We start from the raw sequence: 17,565 nt of genomic DNA on the forward strand, positions 1-17,565 counted from the left end.
CGGAACGTCATCCCGTTCATGAAAATGCCTCGACTGCGATTTATTAAAAATGTTCACAATAACAACCTCACAATGTGCAAGTGTTAGATGTTTGATTCATTAGCCTCTGCTGTCCTCATTAGCCCCATCAGAGGGTCGCCGTGACAATTCCGTTGGTGTTTTCGCCTCCGTCACTGCTACTTAGGTAGACGCATCGCCTTGCTCTGCTGAGAGACGGACCCCGGGCGCAGGTTAGGAACCGTCCGGTGAGAGGCAGGATGGATGCTCATGGAGGGTTATCTGTTTACATTAGCCTGGGAAGGTGTATCATTTCATCACCGCCAGGATGATAATGCTCTTGTACCAAGTGAATGGAGAGAAAGGGGGGGTGTGGAGAGAGAGAGAGAGAGAGAGAGAGAGAGAGAGAGGGCAGAGAGGGAGGAAGGGAGAAAATAAGATAGATAGGGGAGAGAAAGAGCGAGATGGAGAGAAACAGAGATACAGAAACGGGGAGAGAGAGGGAGAGAGAAAGAGACATTCAGCTAGTGTTGGCAGCGGCTCGCCCAATCAGGAAGGGAGGGAGTGATGAGCTGCTTGTGTCCGTTCATCTTCTGTGGGTTTTCACTGAGCTAAGCAACAAAAACACACGGGAGGAGAGGGAGGAAACCGGCATAGAGGCTGAATGAATCTCTGTCCACAGTCAGCATCTGCATGGTTGTTTACTGATGCAGGCAGGCTGCAGTGTTTAACAGCCCATTCTTTCCCCACAAGAGACACTAGATTGGATGTGTGTTTACTTCACAGCCTGTTGATGATGATTTAGTTAGCTGCCTGGCTGGCTGGCTGGATCTATAGTAGGACTTTGTGGTCCATGTGAGAGGAAAAAACATTGCATACATTCACTCCTACATAGATTTTATTCAGTCATTCATTCATCCGTCCATACATGTATACATACATACATACATACATTTACATGTCGATGAGAACCTCCCCTTTCAGCAACTATATTTACATAGATAAATACAGTTGCCCAGTATAGTGCTGGGAGTGGACTGCCATCACCAAATCCCAAGCCAGCTAGCTACATAGCTAGTTGGCTACCAGCTAACTTCTCTACCAGCTACCAACTAGCTTCATAGCTACCAGCTAACTACATAGCTACCAGCTAACTTCTCTACCAGCTACCAACTAGCTACATAGCTACCAGCTACCAACTAGCTTCATAGCTACCAGCTAACTACATAGCTACCAGCTAACTTCTCTACCAGCTACCAACTAGCTACATAGCTACCAGCTAACTACATAGCTACCAGCTAACTTCTCTACCAGCTACCAACTGGCTACATAGCTACCCGCTAACTTCTTCAGATTCACTCAGGAAGTCTGGGTGGTTTCCATCCCCTTAGCCCCAGCACGGCTCCCCACCAATTAGAGCTGTTGGCGTTGCATCATCCTGCATTGGTCGGTCTTTGTAGAGGATGTGCAACGCTCGTCCGAGCAATCCCCAGAGAGTCCTTTGTCCGGAGCAGGGCCCCGTCTGATTGATCAAGCCTCTGTTTGTTCCTCCTGTGAGACCCTGGAATCGGAGAAGATAGGGGGTGGTGGGAGGGGGAGGGGGGGGGGGGTGGTGGAGGAAGAAGGGGGGGGGCTTGGAGGAAGAAGGGAGGGAGGCAGGGATGGAGACAGAGAGGGAGGTCAGTGTCTCTTTGAAACTCAGATCAAAGCCATGAAAGTTCCCTAGAGGCAGAGACTGAGCCCGCTGCTTTAACCTGTCTGTGCTGTGGATGGAGGGAGAGAGGGAGGGAGAGAGAGACAAAAAGAGTGCATGGGAGAGAGACAGAGAGAGGGAGAGACAGAGAGAGAGACAGAGAGAGAGAGACAGAGAGAGAGAGAGAGACAGAGAGAGACAGAGAGAGACAGAGAGAGAGACAGAGAGAGAGAGAGACAGAAAGACAAAAAGAGAGAGTGCAAGGGGCAGAGGGAGGGAGGGAGATAGACAGAGAGAGACACAAAAGGTGGAGAGAGTAAAAGACAAAAGGGGGAGAGAGAGCGAGAGAGCAGAAAGAAACGGTGTGAGAGAGAGAGAGAGAGAGAGAGAGAGAGAGAGAGAGAGAGAGAGAGAGAGAGAGAGAGAGAGAGAGAGAGAGAGAGAGAGAGAGAGAGAGAGAGAGAGAGAGAGAGAGAGAGAGAGAGAGAGAGAGAGAGAGAGAGAGAGAGAGAGATGGCCTGCAGGCCAGACTATAGGCGTGACTGCTTGCTCTCTCTGGTCTCCCTGTGGACATTCTCTGTCCATGCGTTAAGGCATGCCTTCAGTATCCTGACAGGGAAGAAATAATATAATCAATCAAGATCGGCCAATCAGAACGGAATTAGGTCACACACGTAGAGAAAGAGACACACATTCACACACACACCAAACACACAGACACAGCTAGGAATACAAGTGTGTGTACGCAAGGATACAGACACACAAGAAGACATTCGCAGTGTGACTCGGGGTGGGGGGGGGGGGACGACGACGACATCAAATTCAAAATGCATGGCCAGATGCAACACAGGGAAGAGGGTACGAAAAGTGCAAATACTTTTTGATAGTTCTTTTTATGAAGAGCCAAGGGCTTTCCTTAAGTGTAAAACACTTCATTTAAATGCTGATTTATTGAAAGGGAATTGACAGCCCTGAGGAATCCCTCACTCAAACCTATTTCAACAGCCATTTGCTGTCGTTTAGAGGGACTGCTTCTTAGCGTCATTAATTAGCCAGCAGACAAGGCCCTCGGTGCCAGGTACAGGAATTGTTGTGGCGGTTTGATGTATAACTCTGATCTTTTTTTCTGCAATGCCAACAGTGCTGTGCCCTGTGGAATATTAAACATAGAGAACCACCCTGGGGCTGTGTCGCGGTGGCTAGCTACTGTAGCTAGCTAGCTGCGCTTGACTCTGTGATGTAGAATTACACGTGTCAATGACCTTTCCCTCAGGCTATTTTGTGCTAGCCAGCTAGCGATAGCCTATGCACACAAAACTGAGTTTGGATGTGTTTTCAGGTGATAACATTTTTTGAAAGAGTCTACCATACTTATTAAAGCTCTTTACAAAAAGAAGACAAGATAGTATCTTCAGAAGTTTGTTAACTTCAGGAACTTTAGTAGAAGGAATCCCTTGTGAAATACAGTTCAGTGTAAAAGCTTGCAGACATCCCAACCTGCTGAGACTCATTTCAGGGAGGTTGAATCCACATATCTGATATTTCTGCCTTGTCATTTTCTTGCTTCTCTGTACTGAGGTGCCATTGAAGGCTCGTGTGTGAAAGAACAGGATGGTAGAATCCAATATAGACTGGGAAATTATAGATTTTTGTCTCAATGTCTTTTTCTCTCTTTTTTTTCTTTCTTTCTTTCTGTCTCTCTCTCTCTCCTGTCTTCCCCTCCTCTCCTGTCTGTCGAAATAACATTGTGTGAAAGTTGCAAGTGAATTGGTTTTGTCTTGATAAGAAATGTTTGGGTTGGTAAAACTGCTTGCTCGGCTGGCAGTTCTAACTGCCCAATAAAGGTATCTTTAAAAGTCAGTCTCTCTCTCTCTCTCTCTCTCACTTCCTTTCTCATCCTCCCTTCCTCTGTCGTTTTCCTGATTTGTAATAGATCCTGTTCTGAATAAGACTCAACCCAGTGTCTCGTTTTCTGCATTATAGCACTTTAAAGCCCAACGGTAAATACATTTCACATTCTATTTTAGTCTCAAAATCCTATTTACATGAAACACCCTTGAAGACACTTTCGACTGCTCGGCTTAGAGGACACAGTAGTGCCATGAAGGAGAGCGAGGGGATGAAAGAGCGAGGGGTAAGAACGAGAGAAAGGAGGAGAGATAGGACCAGAAGGGCCGAAGTTCGGATGAGTTAGGCAGAGTACGGAGATAAAAGCCGACATCTTCCTGCGGTGTAGGCCAGGCGTTTTTAAGCTGTGGGTTAGGGATGTGAGAGATGAGATGTGTGTGTGTGGGGGGAGGGGGGCACAGAACATTTTACCCTCTGTTATCCTGCAACCCTCCAATAAGATGGGGAAGCAGAGGAATGTTTCTCATGCATGGGATTCGCATATTCCCGATAAAGCCTCAGCCCAGGTACAGGACTGTGTAAAATGCCATCACAACATGGTGAAGTGCATCATGTTTGAGAGAGAGGATTACACTGGAGGTGCACCATATGCCCGGGAATGTTCGGAGACCGAGATGAATACCTTGCCAGACACACAGGTTTGAACCCCCCAGAGAGAGGAGGAGAAAGAGAATAAGAGGGAGAGGGAAAGAAAGATTGAAGAAGAGTGAAGAAAATATATATATAATATATAATGAGAGCGAGAAACGGAGACAGGTAAAAGGGAGAGCGAGAAAAAAAGAATTAGAAAGACTGAGGGAGAGTGAGGATGATGATGAAAAGAGAGAGCGGGTCTCCAGTTGTGACTGAGTGCAACAGCAGCCCAACCCCCACCCCCCACAAAGCTGGCATCTGGGACACAATAAGGCAGTGTGACAAGCCTGACTGAAGAGATGCAAAGCCAGTGAGAGTCATTCCACTTGATCTAAGGCAGAAAAAGAGGACGATTGCAATTGCTTTTTCAAATCCCTCCCTGAGGAAACCCACCATCCCTCCCTGAGGTAACCTTCCACCCCACCCAAACCCCCCCTCCACCCCACCCAAACCCCCCCCTTCCACCCCACCCAAACCCCCCTTCACCCCACTCAAACCCCCCTTCCACCCCACCCAAACCCCCCCTCCACCCCACCCAAACTCTCTCTCTCTCTCTCTCTCTGTCTCTCTCTCTCTCTCTCTCTCTCTCTCTCTCTCCCTCTGGCTGTAGCTATTGCTGGTGCGACATGCGGCACCAATCAATTAAGAGGTTATCGCCGTGGCAGCAGTAGCAGGGTGACCACAGGGAGCACATGCTGTCATTCACCCACAGCGGATAAAACAGTTGTAGAGATGAGAGCTGTCACATGACGCTGGCTGTAAGACGAGGCCTGTCGAGGCCCACACTGGTGGAGCCACGTTGGTCATTTTACAAACGGCCAATGAATATACATTTACGCCTTTAGCAGACGCTTTTATCCAAGGTGACTTCCAAAAGAGAGCTTTACAAAAGTGACCAACACATGTAACCAACACATGAAGCATACACAGTGAAAACAAAATAAGTCCCAAAGGGAAGAACCACAAGAGCATGTAGTTGAACAAGTTACAATTAAAGAATTTAACAACGTGAACGTCAGTGTATATATTTATATACTTTGTGTACTCGTGAAGTTACTAAAAATCTGTGTCTCTCAAGTACTGACTTTGCAGTGCTTTTGAATGCAGTTTAACTAGTTTTGAATTAGTTTAACTAGGTATATTTTCGAAATGGCCACAGGCTTATTTTTGTGCATACATACTGTATGAGCAATCAGAGGACAGATGTTTCAAAACTCCTCTACTGTAGATTCTTGACACTTGGCGCAAAGATTTGGTGCGTGCCCACCCTGTGCAGACAGGTCCGTAAAAACATGCTGCAGCGAGGACATTTCGTCAACACTGGGAGCCGGAGAAACATTCCGGAATGTTCAATGCTCTGTGCAATTCTTTTTCTGGGACATACTGCAGTGATTCAAGCCTCGGGATGTTTTAGAATTGTATTCTATGTTTATTCCATGTACTGCCAACTGTACACTACAAACAGTAGCAATCAACAAGACAGTGGGTGGTTTCAACCATCTTCAGAAGCTCTTCTGGACCATCAAACACAGGCAGCTCTTTGTAGAGTTCTTCCACAACCAGACTTCAGATCTTTGACACTCCGTGTCCGTCCTGAAGTCTACGTAGGCCTTGAAAGCCTGTTTTTGTCTTTTGATGTCCCGCCTTGAAAACCAAGGCCTATTCAATCTCGGGGCCGCCGGTTCAATAAAAGCGACGCGTCGTAAATTCCTGCGTGCAGGGTTTTATAGGGTCCGGAGCCGGGAGGTTCTGAATCTGCAGGCTGGAGGACAAAGACCTAATTTTAACAGTCTCTGGCAGTGGGAAACAAGAAAATAGAAAGAGAGAGGGGGGGGGGGGGGTAGAGGGAGAGAGAGGGGATGTGAGAGAAAATAATATGGAGGTAGAGATGGAAAGGTAGGGTGTGAGAGAAAGTTGGAAGTAGAGAGAGGGAGAGGGAGAGGGAGAGGGAGGGAGGGAGGGAGGGGGAGAGATGGAAATGTAGAGGGTGTGGGAGAAATAGACAGAGATGGAGAGAGAGAGAGGTCAGAACACATATAGAGAATGGAGCGTGAGAGAGATGGAGACGCTGATTGTCTGTGTCTGTCTGTTGTCCGTATTCCGAGCAGATCAAACCGTGGTTTACAGATGATGTGGACAGTCTACCCCCGCGTATCAGAGGTTGAGTGCGGTCTATTCTAGAACACTAGATCTCATCAACAACCCAATCAAACACACACACAGATCCCAGTCATTGCCTTCCCCATCCCCCAAGAAAAAAAACAAAAACATCTCTAAGAATTAAACGAGTGCTCTGTTAATTAGAGGGTAATAATATGTCATAAAGGAGAAGCAATTGCTCAATTGCTCGTCTATCACAGCCCATCCATTACCTGTCTGGGGGGTGGAGGGGAGGTGGGGGGGCGGGGGTGGGGGGGCTCCGGGGTACGAGACACAGCAGGTCCTCCCCTCACACATCCATCACTGTCGCGGGGCGCCTTGATTCAGCAGTCCTATAGGCGTCTCAGGGCTATGCTGGGTGGGGCACCTCTCAGATGAATATGAAGTTAATAGGAAATCCATAGCGGCTGACAGTGACAGGTGGTGGTGGGGGCGACCAGGGAGCAGTAATGAAGCGCCCCCTTTCTTATATCAGGGTCACCTCAGATGGAGTAGGGAGCTTGTTTATTCTCCCAGGTTAATTAAACTGGACAGATATCTTTCTCTCTCTCTTTTTTTCTTCTTCCTGTCTCTAATTGCTTGTTTTCTCCCCCTTTCCATCTCCTGAACTCTCTCTCCACTTCTGTCTCTCTCTCTCTCTCTCTCTCTCTCTCTCTCTCTCTCTCTCTCTGTCTCTCTCTCTCTGTCTCTCCCTCTCTCTCTCTCCCCCCTTCCCCTCCCTCTCTCTCTCCCTCTTTCAATTTCTGCCGTTTTCATCTCAGGATGAGAGAGGCAGGAAGCCTGGTGAGCAGCGCTCCCAGAGTTAATTCCACAGATGGGTATCAGAGAGTGCAGTTACACGCCCACAGCACAGCAGTCTGCTAGCCAGCAATCACCTGAAGAGTGTGTGTGGTTTTGGAAACCAGAAACTGAAACTTTTTATTATTATTTTTTTTATTTTATTTTTTTTATAAGCGCCAAAGTGTGAACTCCTTGCTAGTGTGTGGAGCAACAACTCTCTATCTCTCCACATATCTTGTGACAGTCTCTCCACGTCACTTGTTAAAGTCTCTCCACGTCACTTGTTAGTCTCTCCACATATCTTGTGACAGTCTCTCCACGTCAATTGTTAGTCTCTCCACATATCTTGTGACAGTCTCTCCACGTCACTTGTTAGTCTCTCCACATATCTTGTGACAGTCTCTCCATGTCACTTGTTAGTCTCTCCACATATCTTGTGACAGTCTCTCCACGTCACTTGTTAGTCTCTCCACATATCTTGTGACAGTCTCTCCACGTGCCTTGTTAGTCTCTCCACATATCTTGTGACAGTCTCTCCACGTCACTTGTTAGTCTCTCCACATATCTTGTGACAGTCTCTCCACGTCACTTGTTAGTCTCTCCACATATCTTGTGACAGTCTCTCCACGTCACTTGTTAGTCTCTCCACATATCTTGTGACAGTCTCTCCACGTCACTTGTTAGTCTCTCCACATATCTTGTGACAGTCTCTCCATGTAGCTTGTAACAATTCAGCAGAAACTTCCAGATGACTACCCTTGCACCTGTGGCGTCGAGCCGTGCTCGTGGTTAGCAGCGTCGCGCCACTATTCCAAAGTGATAATCGTTCCCCCCGTTCGACAGGGGAAGACACCCATAATCTTCCTATGGGGGAGAGGTTTACATGGCCTAGCGTAATTTAATCCCTGGTAATCCCCTCTACTGCATCGCTTTCATCACACCCCGTTTCTCATTATTGTTCAGGCTAGCTGAGAAGATGATTGGCTTGGTTTCTAGCTATTCTGCCTAGCAACAGCCGTGATGGTATAGCATATTGCTTTATATGACCTGCATCTAAATCTACGTTCTGAGTGGTTAGCCGGTGCTAATGCAAGACCTGGAATATCTTAATGACGTCATACTGTACTCTGTCAATAATCTAACCACCTCACAAACCCAGACACGGCATGTACGTATTAGAATGTTCAAGAACATCATGTTGGAAGTTTCAACTTGGCTTCAGAGCTTTTGACAGGGAAAACGCACCAACTGTTTAAATGGCTGTGTGTGCTTCTCTCCTGTACTGAACACACACACACTCCCCGCTCCGCCCCAACCATTCCCAGAACCCCCTGGGCCTTCCTCACAGTCACATCAACAAAGTGTGAGGCTTATATATTTGTGTCTTGCTGCCACACACACACACACAGGTCCACAATAAATATGAAACTCCAGGAGAAAAGGCTGCAGTGGCACGGATGTGTTGAGTGGAAATCAATTTACTCCTTGATGCTGCATAAACTATGGCATGCTGGATGGTACCTGACTCCCTGGGGGTGGGGAGGAAAATGAGAGGAGAGGAGAGAAGGAAGGAGGGGAGGAGGGGAGACGGGCGGCGCCTGAGAGAGAGATGGAAGGGGCGGGGAAGGAGGATATATGAAGGGAGGAGAGTGGAGGAGAGGAGATGCACCTGAGTGTTCAAGGGGCTCCACTGTCAGCAAATGGCTGAATTATTCATGGCTGCTCTCCTCTATGACTGCACCACACCAGGCCCACTGCAGAGCAATGGAGGGAGGGAGGGAGGGAGGGTGGGTGAGAAAGGGTGAGAGAGGGAGAATGAAGAGATACAAACGCGCGCACACACTCGCACACACAGAGCAAAAGAGGATACCTGACAGTGACAAGCCGGTCCCCAAATGTTCATCTTTTCCTGTGACAGCTTAGAATTTCTCCTCTTCTGAAGTTTGAGAGGGGGAGGCTGGAAGGGGGGGGGGGTACTCTGGATCTCCCTTAATGTGGGAATCCTGGAACTCATGTTACCAGGGTGCAGTGCGTGACGGTTCCAACTCCAATAAGAAACAAGACTTTGCGCGTTTAGCGGGGTTCTTTAACCTGGTACGTGTGTGTGTGGAAGTCTTGTTGAGATTGTGAGGAGGATTTTCGAGGTCTTGATCTCCCTCTGGTAGCACTCCGTGTGGATCTGAAACCGTTTGGAGACAAAAAGACTCATTTGAAGAGGTGAAGCATATTTTTTTCGTATTCTCTTTTTTTTGTTCTCGCTGTCTTCTTCAATCTGTCTCTTCACTTTCTCAATTTCTCGCTTTCTCGTCCTGTCTCTCCGTCTAGTTATCTCCTTGTCTTTCCTCACCCTCCCTCTCGTCTTCCCCCGTCTCTCTCTCTCCCCCCTCTCTCTACCCATGTCTTTCATCCTTTCTTTGTCTTACTCTCTTTCTCTCCCTCTCTATCTCTCGATCAATTCAATTCAATGGGCTTTACTGGCATGAAAGAACAAATGTTCATATTGCCAAAGCAACGGTTGAATTCCAGAAATTCTCTCAAGTCATGTTGTTAGTTTTCTCTCTGTTTAGCTTGCTCTCCATCCCTCTCTCCCCCTTGTCCAGTCCCAATAATGCTCTCTGCCCTCCAGAGCACCAACTGGTCCCTCTGTCCTCATCGCTGACCAGAGAGGCGCTGCAGGTCACATGTTAGAACCTGCGCCTTCCGTGTTCCGTGTGCTCCATGTTCCGTCCTATCAATCTCCTCTAATCAGTGGGTTCCGTCTCTCTGTCACGCGCTTGCACACGCGAGGACTGGGGGGGGGTACTCTGGTGTGCTTGTACAGAGGTCGTGGGTCGTAGGTCAGGGGTCGCCTGGAGCCTAAGAGGAATCGCTGAGCTTAGATGCTAGGATCTGTGTCCAATTAGGGTGATGGGGATGGTGAAATTGATTGTGATGACAATATGGATTGATCTTCATTATTTTCCTCTCTCCTTCTTCTCCCTCCTCCTCTCCCCTCCCCTCCTCCCTCCTCCTCCCCCCTCCCCTCCTCCCTCCTCCTCCCCCCTCCCGCTTCTCCTCCAGGATGGGATGGGGAGTCTGAGGATAACAGAGAAGGGTGTGAAACTGGAGGGAGACTCGGAGTTCCTGCAGCCCCTGTATGCCAAAGAAATCCAGTCCAGACCAGTAAGCACCACCATCACTCTCCCATTGCCCATGTGTCTGTCTTTCTTCATTTCTTCATGTCTTTCCTTTTTTTCCCCCCTTCCTTCCATTTCTTGCTTTCTTTCTTTCCCAGTGCCGTGCCTTTTGGCGTTTATATTTACTTGTCATGAGATCCATGGCTTCATCGCTTTAGAACAGCAGAAAAAAAAACAAATGGCGGCAGAAGCATTTTTCTTTCCTTGTCGGGAATCCAAACAACTTCACACACAATTCCTCTGGTCCCGGGTAATACACCTGCTCAGTTTCAGCTTCACACAGTGCCCTGTTCTCCAGATAATCGACACACATGGATTCCTGCCTTTTGTAGCTGGATGTCGTTCTTCTCTTTTTTTTCCTTACCTCTTTCTCTCCCTCTATCCTTCTTTCCCCGACTCTCTGTCTGTTGAAACAGCTATGTGGATGGATGGCTTGATAATGCTTTATTTCTTCTGTCTCACACCTGCAGAGAGGGGAGGGGGAGAGCGAAAGAGAATGAGGCGGATGGGGGTGAGAGGAATTGTAATTGTCGATAGGAAAGAAGAATGGAGGCAGACATGTGGCCAGTCCAGGGGGATTCAGAGGAACAGATTATAACCCTGCTCTGCACATGTTATACTCTCTCTCACTCTCTCTCTGTCTCTCTCTCTCTACATTTACTTATTTCCATCTACTACCCCTCTCTCTCTCTGTTTCTCACTCTATATTATTTATCTCTTTCTCTTATCCCTTCTCTCTCTATGGAACCTCCTTACCCCCCTCTCTCTCTCAGAAAAAGGAAGAGGGTTCATTTTGATCAATACGTTAACCCTGTGTTGCACTAGCTGCTCCAGAACGTACACATCCTCATATGAGTAGACAACTTGCGTCGTCCCCCCCCTCCCCCCAAGTCAAACCTCAAATCTTCATGAGGAAAAAAAACCCACTTGCTACTGTTCACCTCTAAGCCTCAAAGCACAACTCATTGTCCCGCTAATTAGGTAAACATTAGAAGAGGGCTCTCTGAGAGGAACTTGGATCCGTTTCTGAGACACACAATGCTATCTGAGCAGCTTACTTCTGGCACCTTCTCTGGGTCTGTGAGCGACGCACAAAAGCGAGCTGCTATCACTAATTATGAAGTTGACTGGAGCATGAACGATTACCAAGGGGGCAGGGGCCCTCGGTTCTGGCTTCACCTGTGATCTGCATTTCTGATTGGCGCTCGCTCTTTGGGGAAATGGAAAGGATCTAACATGCTCTCTCGTCCTCTTCTTCTCTCTCTCTCTTTTTCCTCCCCTTTCTTTCTTTCCCTCTCTCTATCTTTCTGTCTCTCTTTCTCTCTCTACTCCTGGTTCTCTCTCACTGATGCGATGCTATGGGTGCAAGATGATACTGGATGTCTAGTGATCATCTCTCTGCGTGTGTGTGTGTTTGTGTGCCATAAAGATAGTTTGAGCGTGTGTGGTTTAAGGTGGTGTGTTTGTGCGCATGCTCTCTCTCTCTCCGTCGTCATCCGAGTGTCCTTCACCCCGACAGGGCAGCCCGCTGCTCCTGCAGTCTTCCCGGAACGTGTCCATCAACATCCTGAACCAGAAGAACCAGCCCGTCACCCAGCTAGTGGCAGGTCAGTGGCGGGGTCAGTGGCGGGGTCAGCGGTGGGGAGTCAGATGGCAGAGCGGTGAGGGAGTCGGGCTGGTAATCCGAAGGTTGCCAGATCGATTCCCCGCCGTGCCAAATGACGTTGTGTCCTTGGGTACGGCACTTCACCCTACTTGCCTCAGGGGGGGGGGGAATGTCCCTGTACTTACTGTAAGTCGCTCTGGATAAGAGCGTCTGCTAAATGACTCCGGCACAGAAGAAGAGGGTGGAGGCATGTGGGGGAAAGGGCTTACGTGTGGTCGGCCGCTGATCAGGGATGAGATGTGTCCTCGTTTGGGGGGGCTTCTTTTCTACTGGAGACAGTGTGCTCATTTGAGAAGTGTTATGTAAATAAATAAGAATTGTAAATAAATGTAGCTTTAATGTATAGTGTTGACACGTAGAGTAATGTCCTATAAACAAAGACTAAATTGATGGAAATCTAATCACTGAACAGCAACAAACAAACAAACAAACATATCTTTCATTCTTTTAGTTGTATTTCTGTGGCTTGTAAGTGTTAAAGGTGCCTGTTTAGCATATCTAGTGATGTTTTAGAGGTACTTAGTCATTCTCTTTGCACCAATACATGAGGCAGTTGCTTTCTCCACATGGGAGAAAATCAACCACCATTCGAGCATGAAGGGAAAATGAGTTGTTTTGTTGTTTACTTGGTTGTACCAATATTGGTCTCTTTGGTTTTTGAGTGTAGACTTCATTCTCCTCTGGGTTTGTAAAGGATAAAGTGTGTGTGCAGGCGCGCACGTGTGTGTGTGTTGTCGGAGTCTGTGTGTGCATGTGTGTGTAGACATTGGGAGTCAATGACAGTATGTTTGCAAATGTCTGTGTGGACAGTATTGAGCTGGTCCTATGTGTGTGTGTGTGTGGACAATATTGAGCTGGTCCTGTGTGTGTGTGTGTGTGTATTGATGTGGTGTCTGTGCCCTCCAGGGTCCAGGGGTGTGCTGGCTCGGGGGAAGATGCTGGAGGTCAAGTCCAGCGCGGGGAAGCTGCTGTTCTCCGCTGACGAACAGGAAGTGGTGGTGGGGGCTGAGAGGCTGAGGGTGATGGGTGAGTTCCAGGAACCCTGCACTCTAGAACACCGCCCCTGCACTCTAGAACACCGCCCCTGCACTCTAGAACACCGCCCCTGCACTCTAGAACACCGCCCCTGCACTCTAGAACACTAAACTTTGACTCATCTCATATCTCTTTGGCCCACTATTCTCAATATGCCCGCAACCTCTCTCCTATAGTGGCCTTTCTCATGTCATGGTGTTTCCTAACCAAAGCACTTATCAAATCCACTCTGATCTGGCAAAACATCAATTACACATTCAACGTAAACAAAAAGCCAAATTACAACCAGCAATACGTCTTACGAGATTGTACACTTTTGAAGCATGCCGGAGCAGAAATTAGATTTCATTTTTGACACATTTCTTCTCCTCCTTCGGTGGGATTCTTCGGGTTCTGCTCGGTTGGTGAATCATTCACACAGGGGGGAGAAACTCCATACATGAAAAGAAAACAGATTTGCTGTCAATTATGTTGTGTTCTGTTTTCAATGAAGCCACATTACCAGAAGAATGGAGAAAACAGATGCTCTTCTGTCTTTCTGTGTCAGCACACACACACACACACCATGCACACACACACACACACACACACCATGCACACACACACACACACACACCATGCACACACACACACACCATGCACACACACACACACACCATGCACACACACACAAACACACCATGCACACATACACACACACACCATGCACACACACACACAAACACACCATACAAACACACAAACAACCAAACATTTCAGAGTGTTTTGAGAGTGGACTGAGTGAGAGAGACAGAGAGGGGGGGGGGGGGGGAGGGGGGGAGAGAGAGAAACAGAGAGACAAAGACACTCAAATGAAAAATTCCAAATCAAAATTCTCTCCAACAAACGTCCAGCAGCAGCTGTATGAGTCTGTGCTCTGGGATCCTCTTCTGTTTCCATCTCCTCTCTGTCAAACCTACGAGGAGGCGTCCAAACCTCCTATAAAGATGCCACATGCCATTGCCAGATTAATCACTCCATCCCAGCCAATAAAATACATGATTATGCTGAGCATATAACTTTAATTGGCCCAACTGAGGTCATTGGAAATCCATGATACGGCCTTCATAGCTTTTGTTATCGTTTTACAGCTAGCCACAGTGAAACACTGCTCAGCTAAACGCGGTCGGCCCGGGCAGAGGATGACACTGGTGGAAGGCACCGCACTGTCCCCATTATCATCGTCCACGCTTGCTAGCTTAGCAATACTTCGTTTTACCATGCCGTATTATTTTAGAATGCGAACTTTGCAAAGCATGCCAACATTGCAATACTGCATTGAGATGCTAATTAGGCTATCTGCCATGTAAAGTAGCTATGCAGCAATAACAACAGAAGGCGCTTTAGATTTGTAAAACAAATCCACTTTCCGCAGGGTGTGCAGGATGGGTCTTACATGTAAGAATAGGAGTTTTGATTGCAAGATAATGTGTGATCAGAATAAAAACATTAACTCCAGATTTGCTTTCATGGCTAGTTGAAGATGATTGCTTTGTTTGTGTGCATCTCATACTCAGACAAACAAGACTAAATCCGTGTTGCCAGGCAACACTTACTTGTTGTTGTTTACCAAGCTAAGCTGTTTAAACCAGTGAGATGTTACCAAGCTAAAATATATAACCATGTGACAGTTTATCAAGCCATCCGTTTAAACCTGTAAGAACTTATCAAGCTCTACACTATTTAAACCTTTCAAGCTGCAATTTGTAGCGTAAAATATTTTTGAAAATGAGGAACAGCGCCCTCTATTCATGTCTGAACGTCACTCCAGCGGGATTGACGGTATTTTCACTATATCAGCAGAGGGAAAATCCTCCTGGCTGGAACAGAATTCGCTGGAAAGAAGTGGGCTGGTCCGCTGTTAGTGCGCTGTCTGTGTTGCTAAACAACTCTCAAAGGGACTTATTAGCTTACACAACATGTTCACATCGGACAAAACTCATTATTTTTTTATGGAAAACTATTAATGCTACTGAACCTTGTATCTTGAAGAAGTTACCATCCTACACTTTATTAAACGGTTAAGATGTTACCAAGCTGCTCCTGTATATAAGATGTTTGTAAGATGTTGAACTTTTTTTTTTTTGTTATCAAGCTAAGCGACAGTTCTTAAAACCTGTAAAATGTTGCATGGCTGCCAACTTTTCCAAAAACCTTCTAGTGAGATTTTGTGGGGCCAACCAAAATGTTGCTGCAAAGAGTTGGCAGCCCTGACATGTCTTAGTGTGGGAACACACAGTTTGACACAGTGAACAAGTCTTTAGTGTTTCTGGCAGGAACAGCGAAGGCGGTTTTGTTGTCTGAACTACTTGTGTCGTCACTTACAATATATCACTGTCTGTCCAAACACACCTACAGAGGCAACGGCATATTAGCATCGCAGCTTTTGAGTTAACTGGGCCAGCGCTCTAATGTAACTTGGTTCTTCTTGGTTCAGCTAATGTAGTTTAAAAGCGTACTTGTCAAACGCTGTTAGCGTGAGTTAGCGAACTTGCTCCGAAGGGAAGTCTGATGTCTCGGAGACATCAAACGATGTCGCTTTGGTTCGCTGCGTGATTTTTCTTTATGAGTAGGAGACTCGAATGAATGTGCTTCAAAAACACGGCAGCAAAGTTTTCTTGTCATACCTTGCGACAACATAGCCAATGTAGGCTTCTTGTAATACCGTTTCTTGTAAAACAATTAAACTGGGACGAGGGAGGTGCGGCGAAGGGGGGAGGGGGGTGGGCTTGATATCTGGACTGTCAATTGCATAATCTGTGTATCTGTACGGTACAGAATGCAGAACCACACAGCAGTTTCATAATGTTCCTGAATCCCCTCAGGTTAAGCTCCTCGGCTAAATGGCGTGTGTGATCGTTACCTCCACCTCCAGGAGCTTCGTACCCTACAGGAGAGGCATCCCTTCCTCCATTATACTCCACAGCTAACCAAGCCATAATCAATTATACAGGAAATCTCGATGGGAGTACGACATTCATTACAGTAGAATGAGAACTCCAAGCAGCTCTCCTCTGTGGTAATTACAACCTGCCCGGAACAGGGAATTCCAGAATTGTCAGTAGAGAATGCTCAATGGAGTTCCGACCACCTCCCAGCTATACAGTGTAGTCATAAGCACACACACACACACCAACACAAGCCCACCTTCCCTCACAACAGTCATTCGTAAACACACACTTACATACATGTGCGTGCACACACACACACACACACACACACACAGCAATGTATCCCGGAGACACGTCAACCACAAATTAGCTTGATCCCACAGCATAATGCTGTCACCTGCTGCTGGTGTATTTGTTATAATTATAATTAAAGCTCATTGATTAGCCTCAATTACATCCCATTGACTCACTGCAATGGAGGCTAATTTAAATTGAATCCCGCACTTGATAATTCCAACGCCCTCCCCCACACCCTCCCCCACACCCTCCCTCCCTCCCCCTCCTCACCTGCTCTTCTGGCTAACTCATTTCAGGAGTTCCATCCCATAAATCCGCCTCCCGCCCGCCAGTCACCGACGTGAGATTAGATCGTTACCGTGGTGTCGGAACGGCGGTACAGTCGCGTCCCCTGTAGACCTCTCTCTCTCTCTCTCTCTCTCTCTCTCTCTCTCTCTCTCTCTCTCTCTCTCTCTCTAGCTCTCTCTATCTCTAGCTCTCTCTATCTCTATCTTTCTCTATCTCTCTCTATCTTCTCCCTCCCACACCCGTCCCTGCCACTCACTGTCACCCATCGGGTGGAAAGACGTAGTTCCGTCTTTCAAATGTGGTTACGTGCCGTCGCTGCCGCGGCCACCTGCCCCATCGCGAAGGCGTAATGTGTTTTCTCTCCGCCGTCGTCGTGACGACATGTAATTCGAGGTGTTGTAGGTGACGGTGTTTCCACTCCGTCACCCGCAGCGCTCTCTCTGAAACGCCCGTCAGCTGATAACTCACGCAAGATAAGGGCTTAATGGGGTCTGATAGCAGGGCCTGGCATGCAGAGAGCAAGCCTATAGGATTCGAAGGTGACTTTCACGGCAGTCTGAGGTTGTTTGGGGTGTGTGTGTGTGTATGTTCGGCAACCGGTGTGCGTGTCTGTGATAGATGGAGATGGGGATGTAAAGGAAAACCGTTAGATCATGGATGGTACTAGCATGCACAAATGTTCTCACACGTGTGTGTGTGTGTGTGTATGTGTGTGTGTGTGTGTGTGTGCGTGTGTCTGTGTGCGCGTGTGTGTGTGCGCATGACAGAGAGGGAGCCTTGAAGTCAGACTGTGAATGCACGCCGTGCATCGAGGAAACGTAGATGTGGATCTGAATTCCAGATGCGAGGCTGGACGCGATAAAGACTAGTTAACAAGCTGCCAGCTGTTTATGCACAAAATCAGCACACGCCCAGATATGGATCTTTCATAAAAAATGTTTTCATTTGACCAGACTACCTTCTCCACCTCTTATGTAACTGACGCCCATTACTGTTGCTTTA

General features: G+C 47.4%; 1 protein-coding gene across 2 annotated transcripts in view; it reads left to right on the forward strand.

Moving 5' to 3' along the window:
* The window catches only part of sgcd (sarcoglycan, delta (dystrophin-associated glycoprotein)), a 122,733-nt gene that overhangs the window by 90,324 nt on the left and 14,844 nt on the right, over nt 1-17,565 (forward strand). For both annotated transcript variants that reach the window (XM_084683854.1, XM_084683855.1), the window contains exons 3-5: nt 10,232-10,333; nt 11,867-11,954; nt 12,920-13,039. In XM_084683854.1, coding sequence (XP_084539980.1) covers nt 10,232-10,333; nt 11,867-11,954; nt 12,920-13,039 — 310 coding nt within the window. The remainder of the gene's footprint in view (nt 1-10,231; nt 10,334-11,866; nt 11,955-12,919; nt 13,040-17,565) is intronic.

Source organism: Hypomesus nipponensis, chromosome 20 (assembly GCF_054491055.1).
Source record: "Hypomesus nipponensis isolate SF chromosome 20, ASM5449105v1, whole genome shotgun sequence".
Lineage (NCBI taxonomy): Eukaryota > Metazoa > Chordata > Actinopteri > Osmeriformes > Osmeridae > Hypomesus > Hypomesus nipponensis.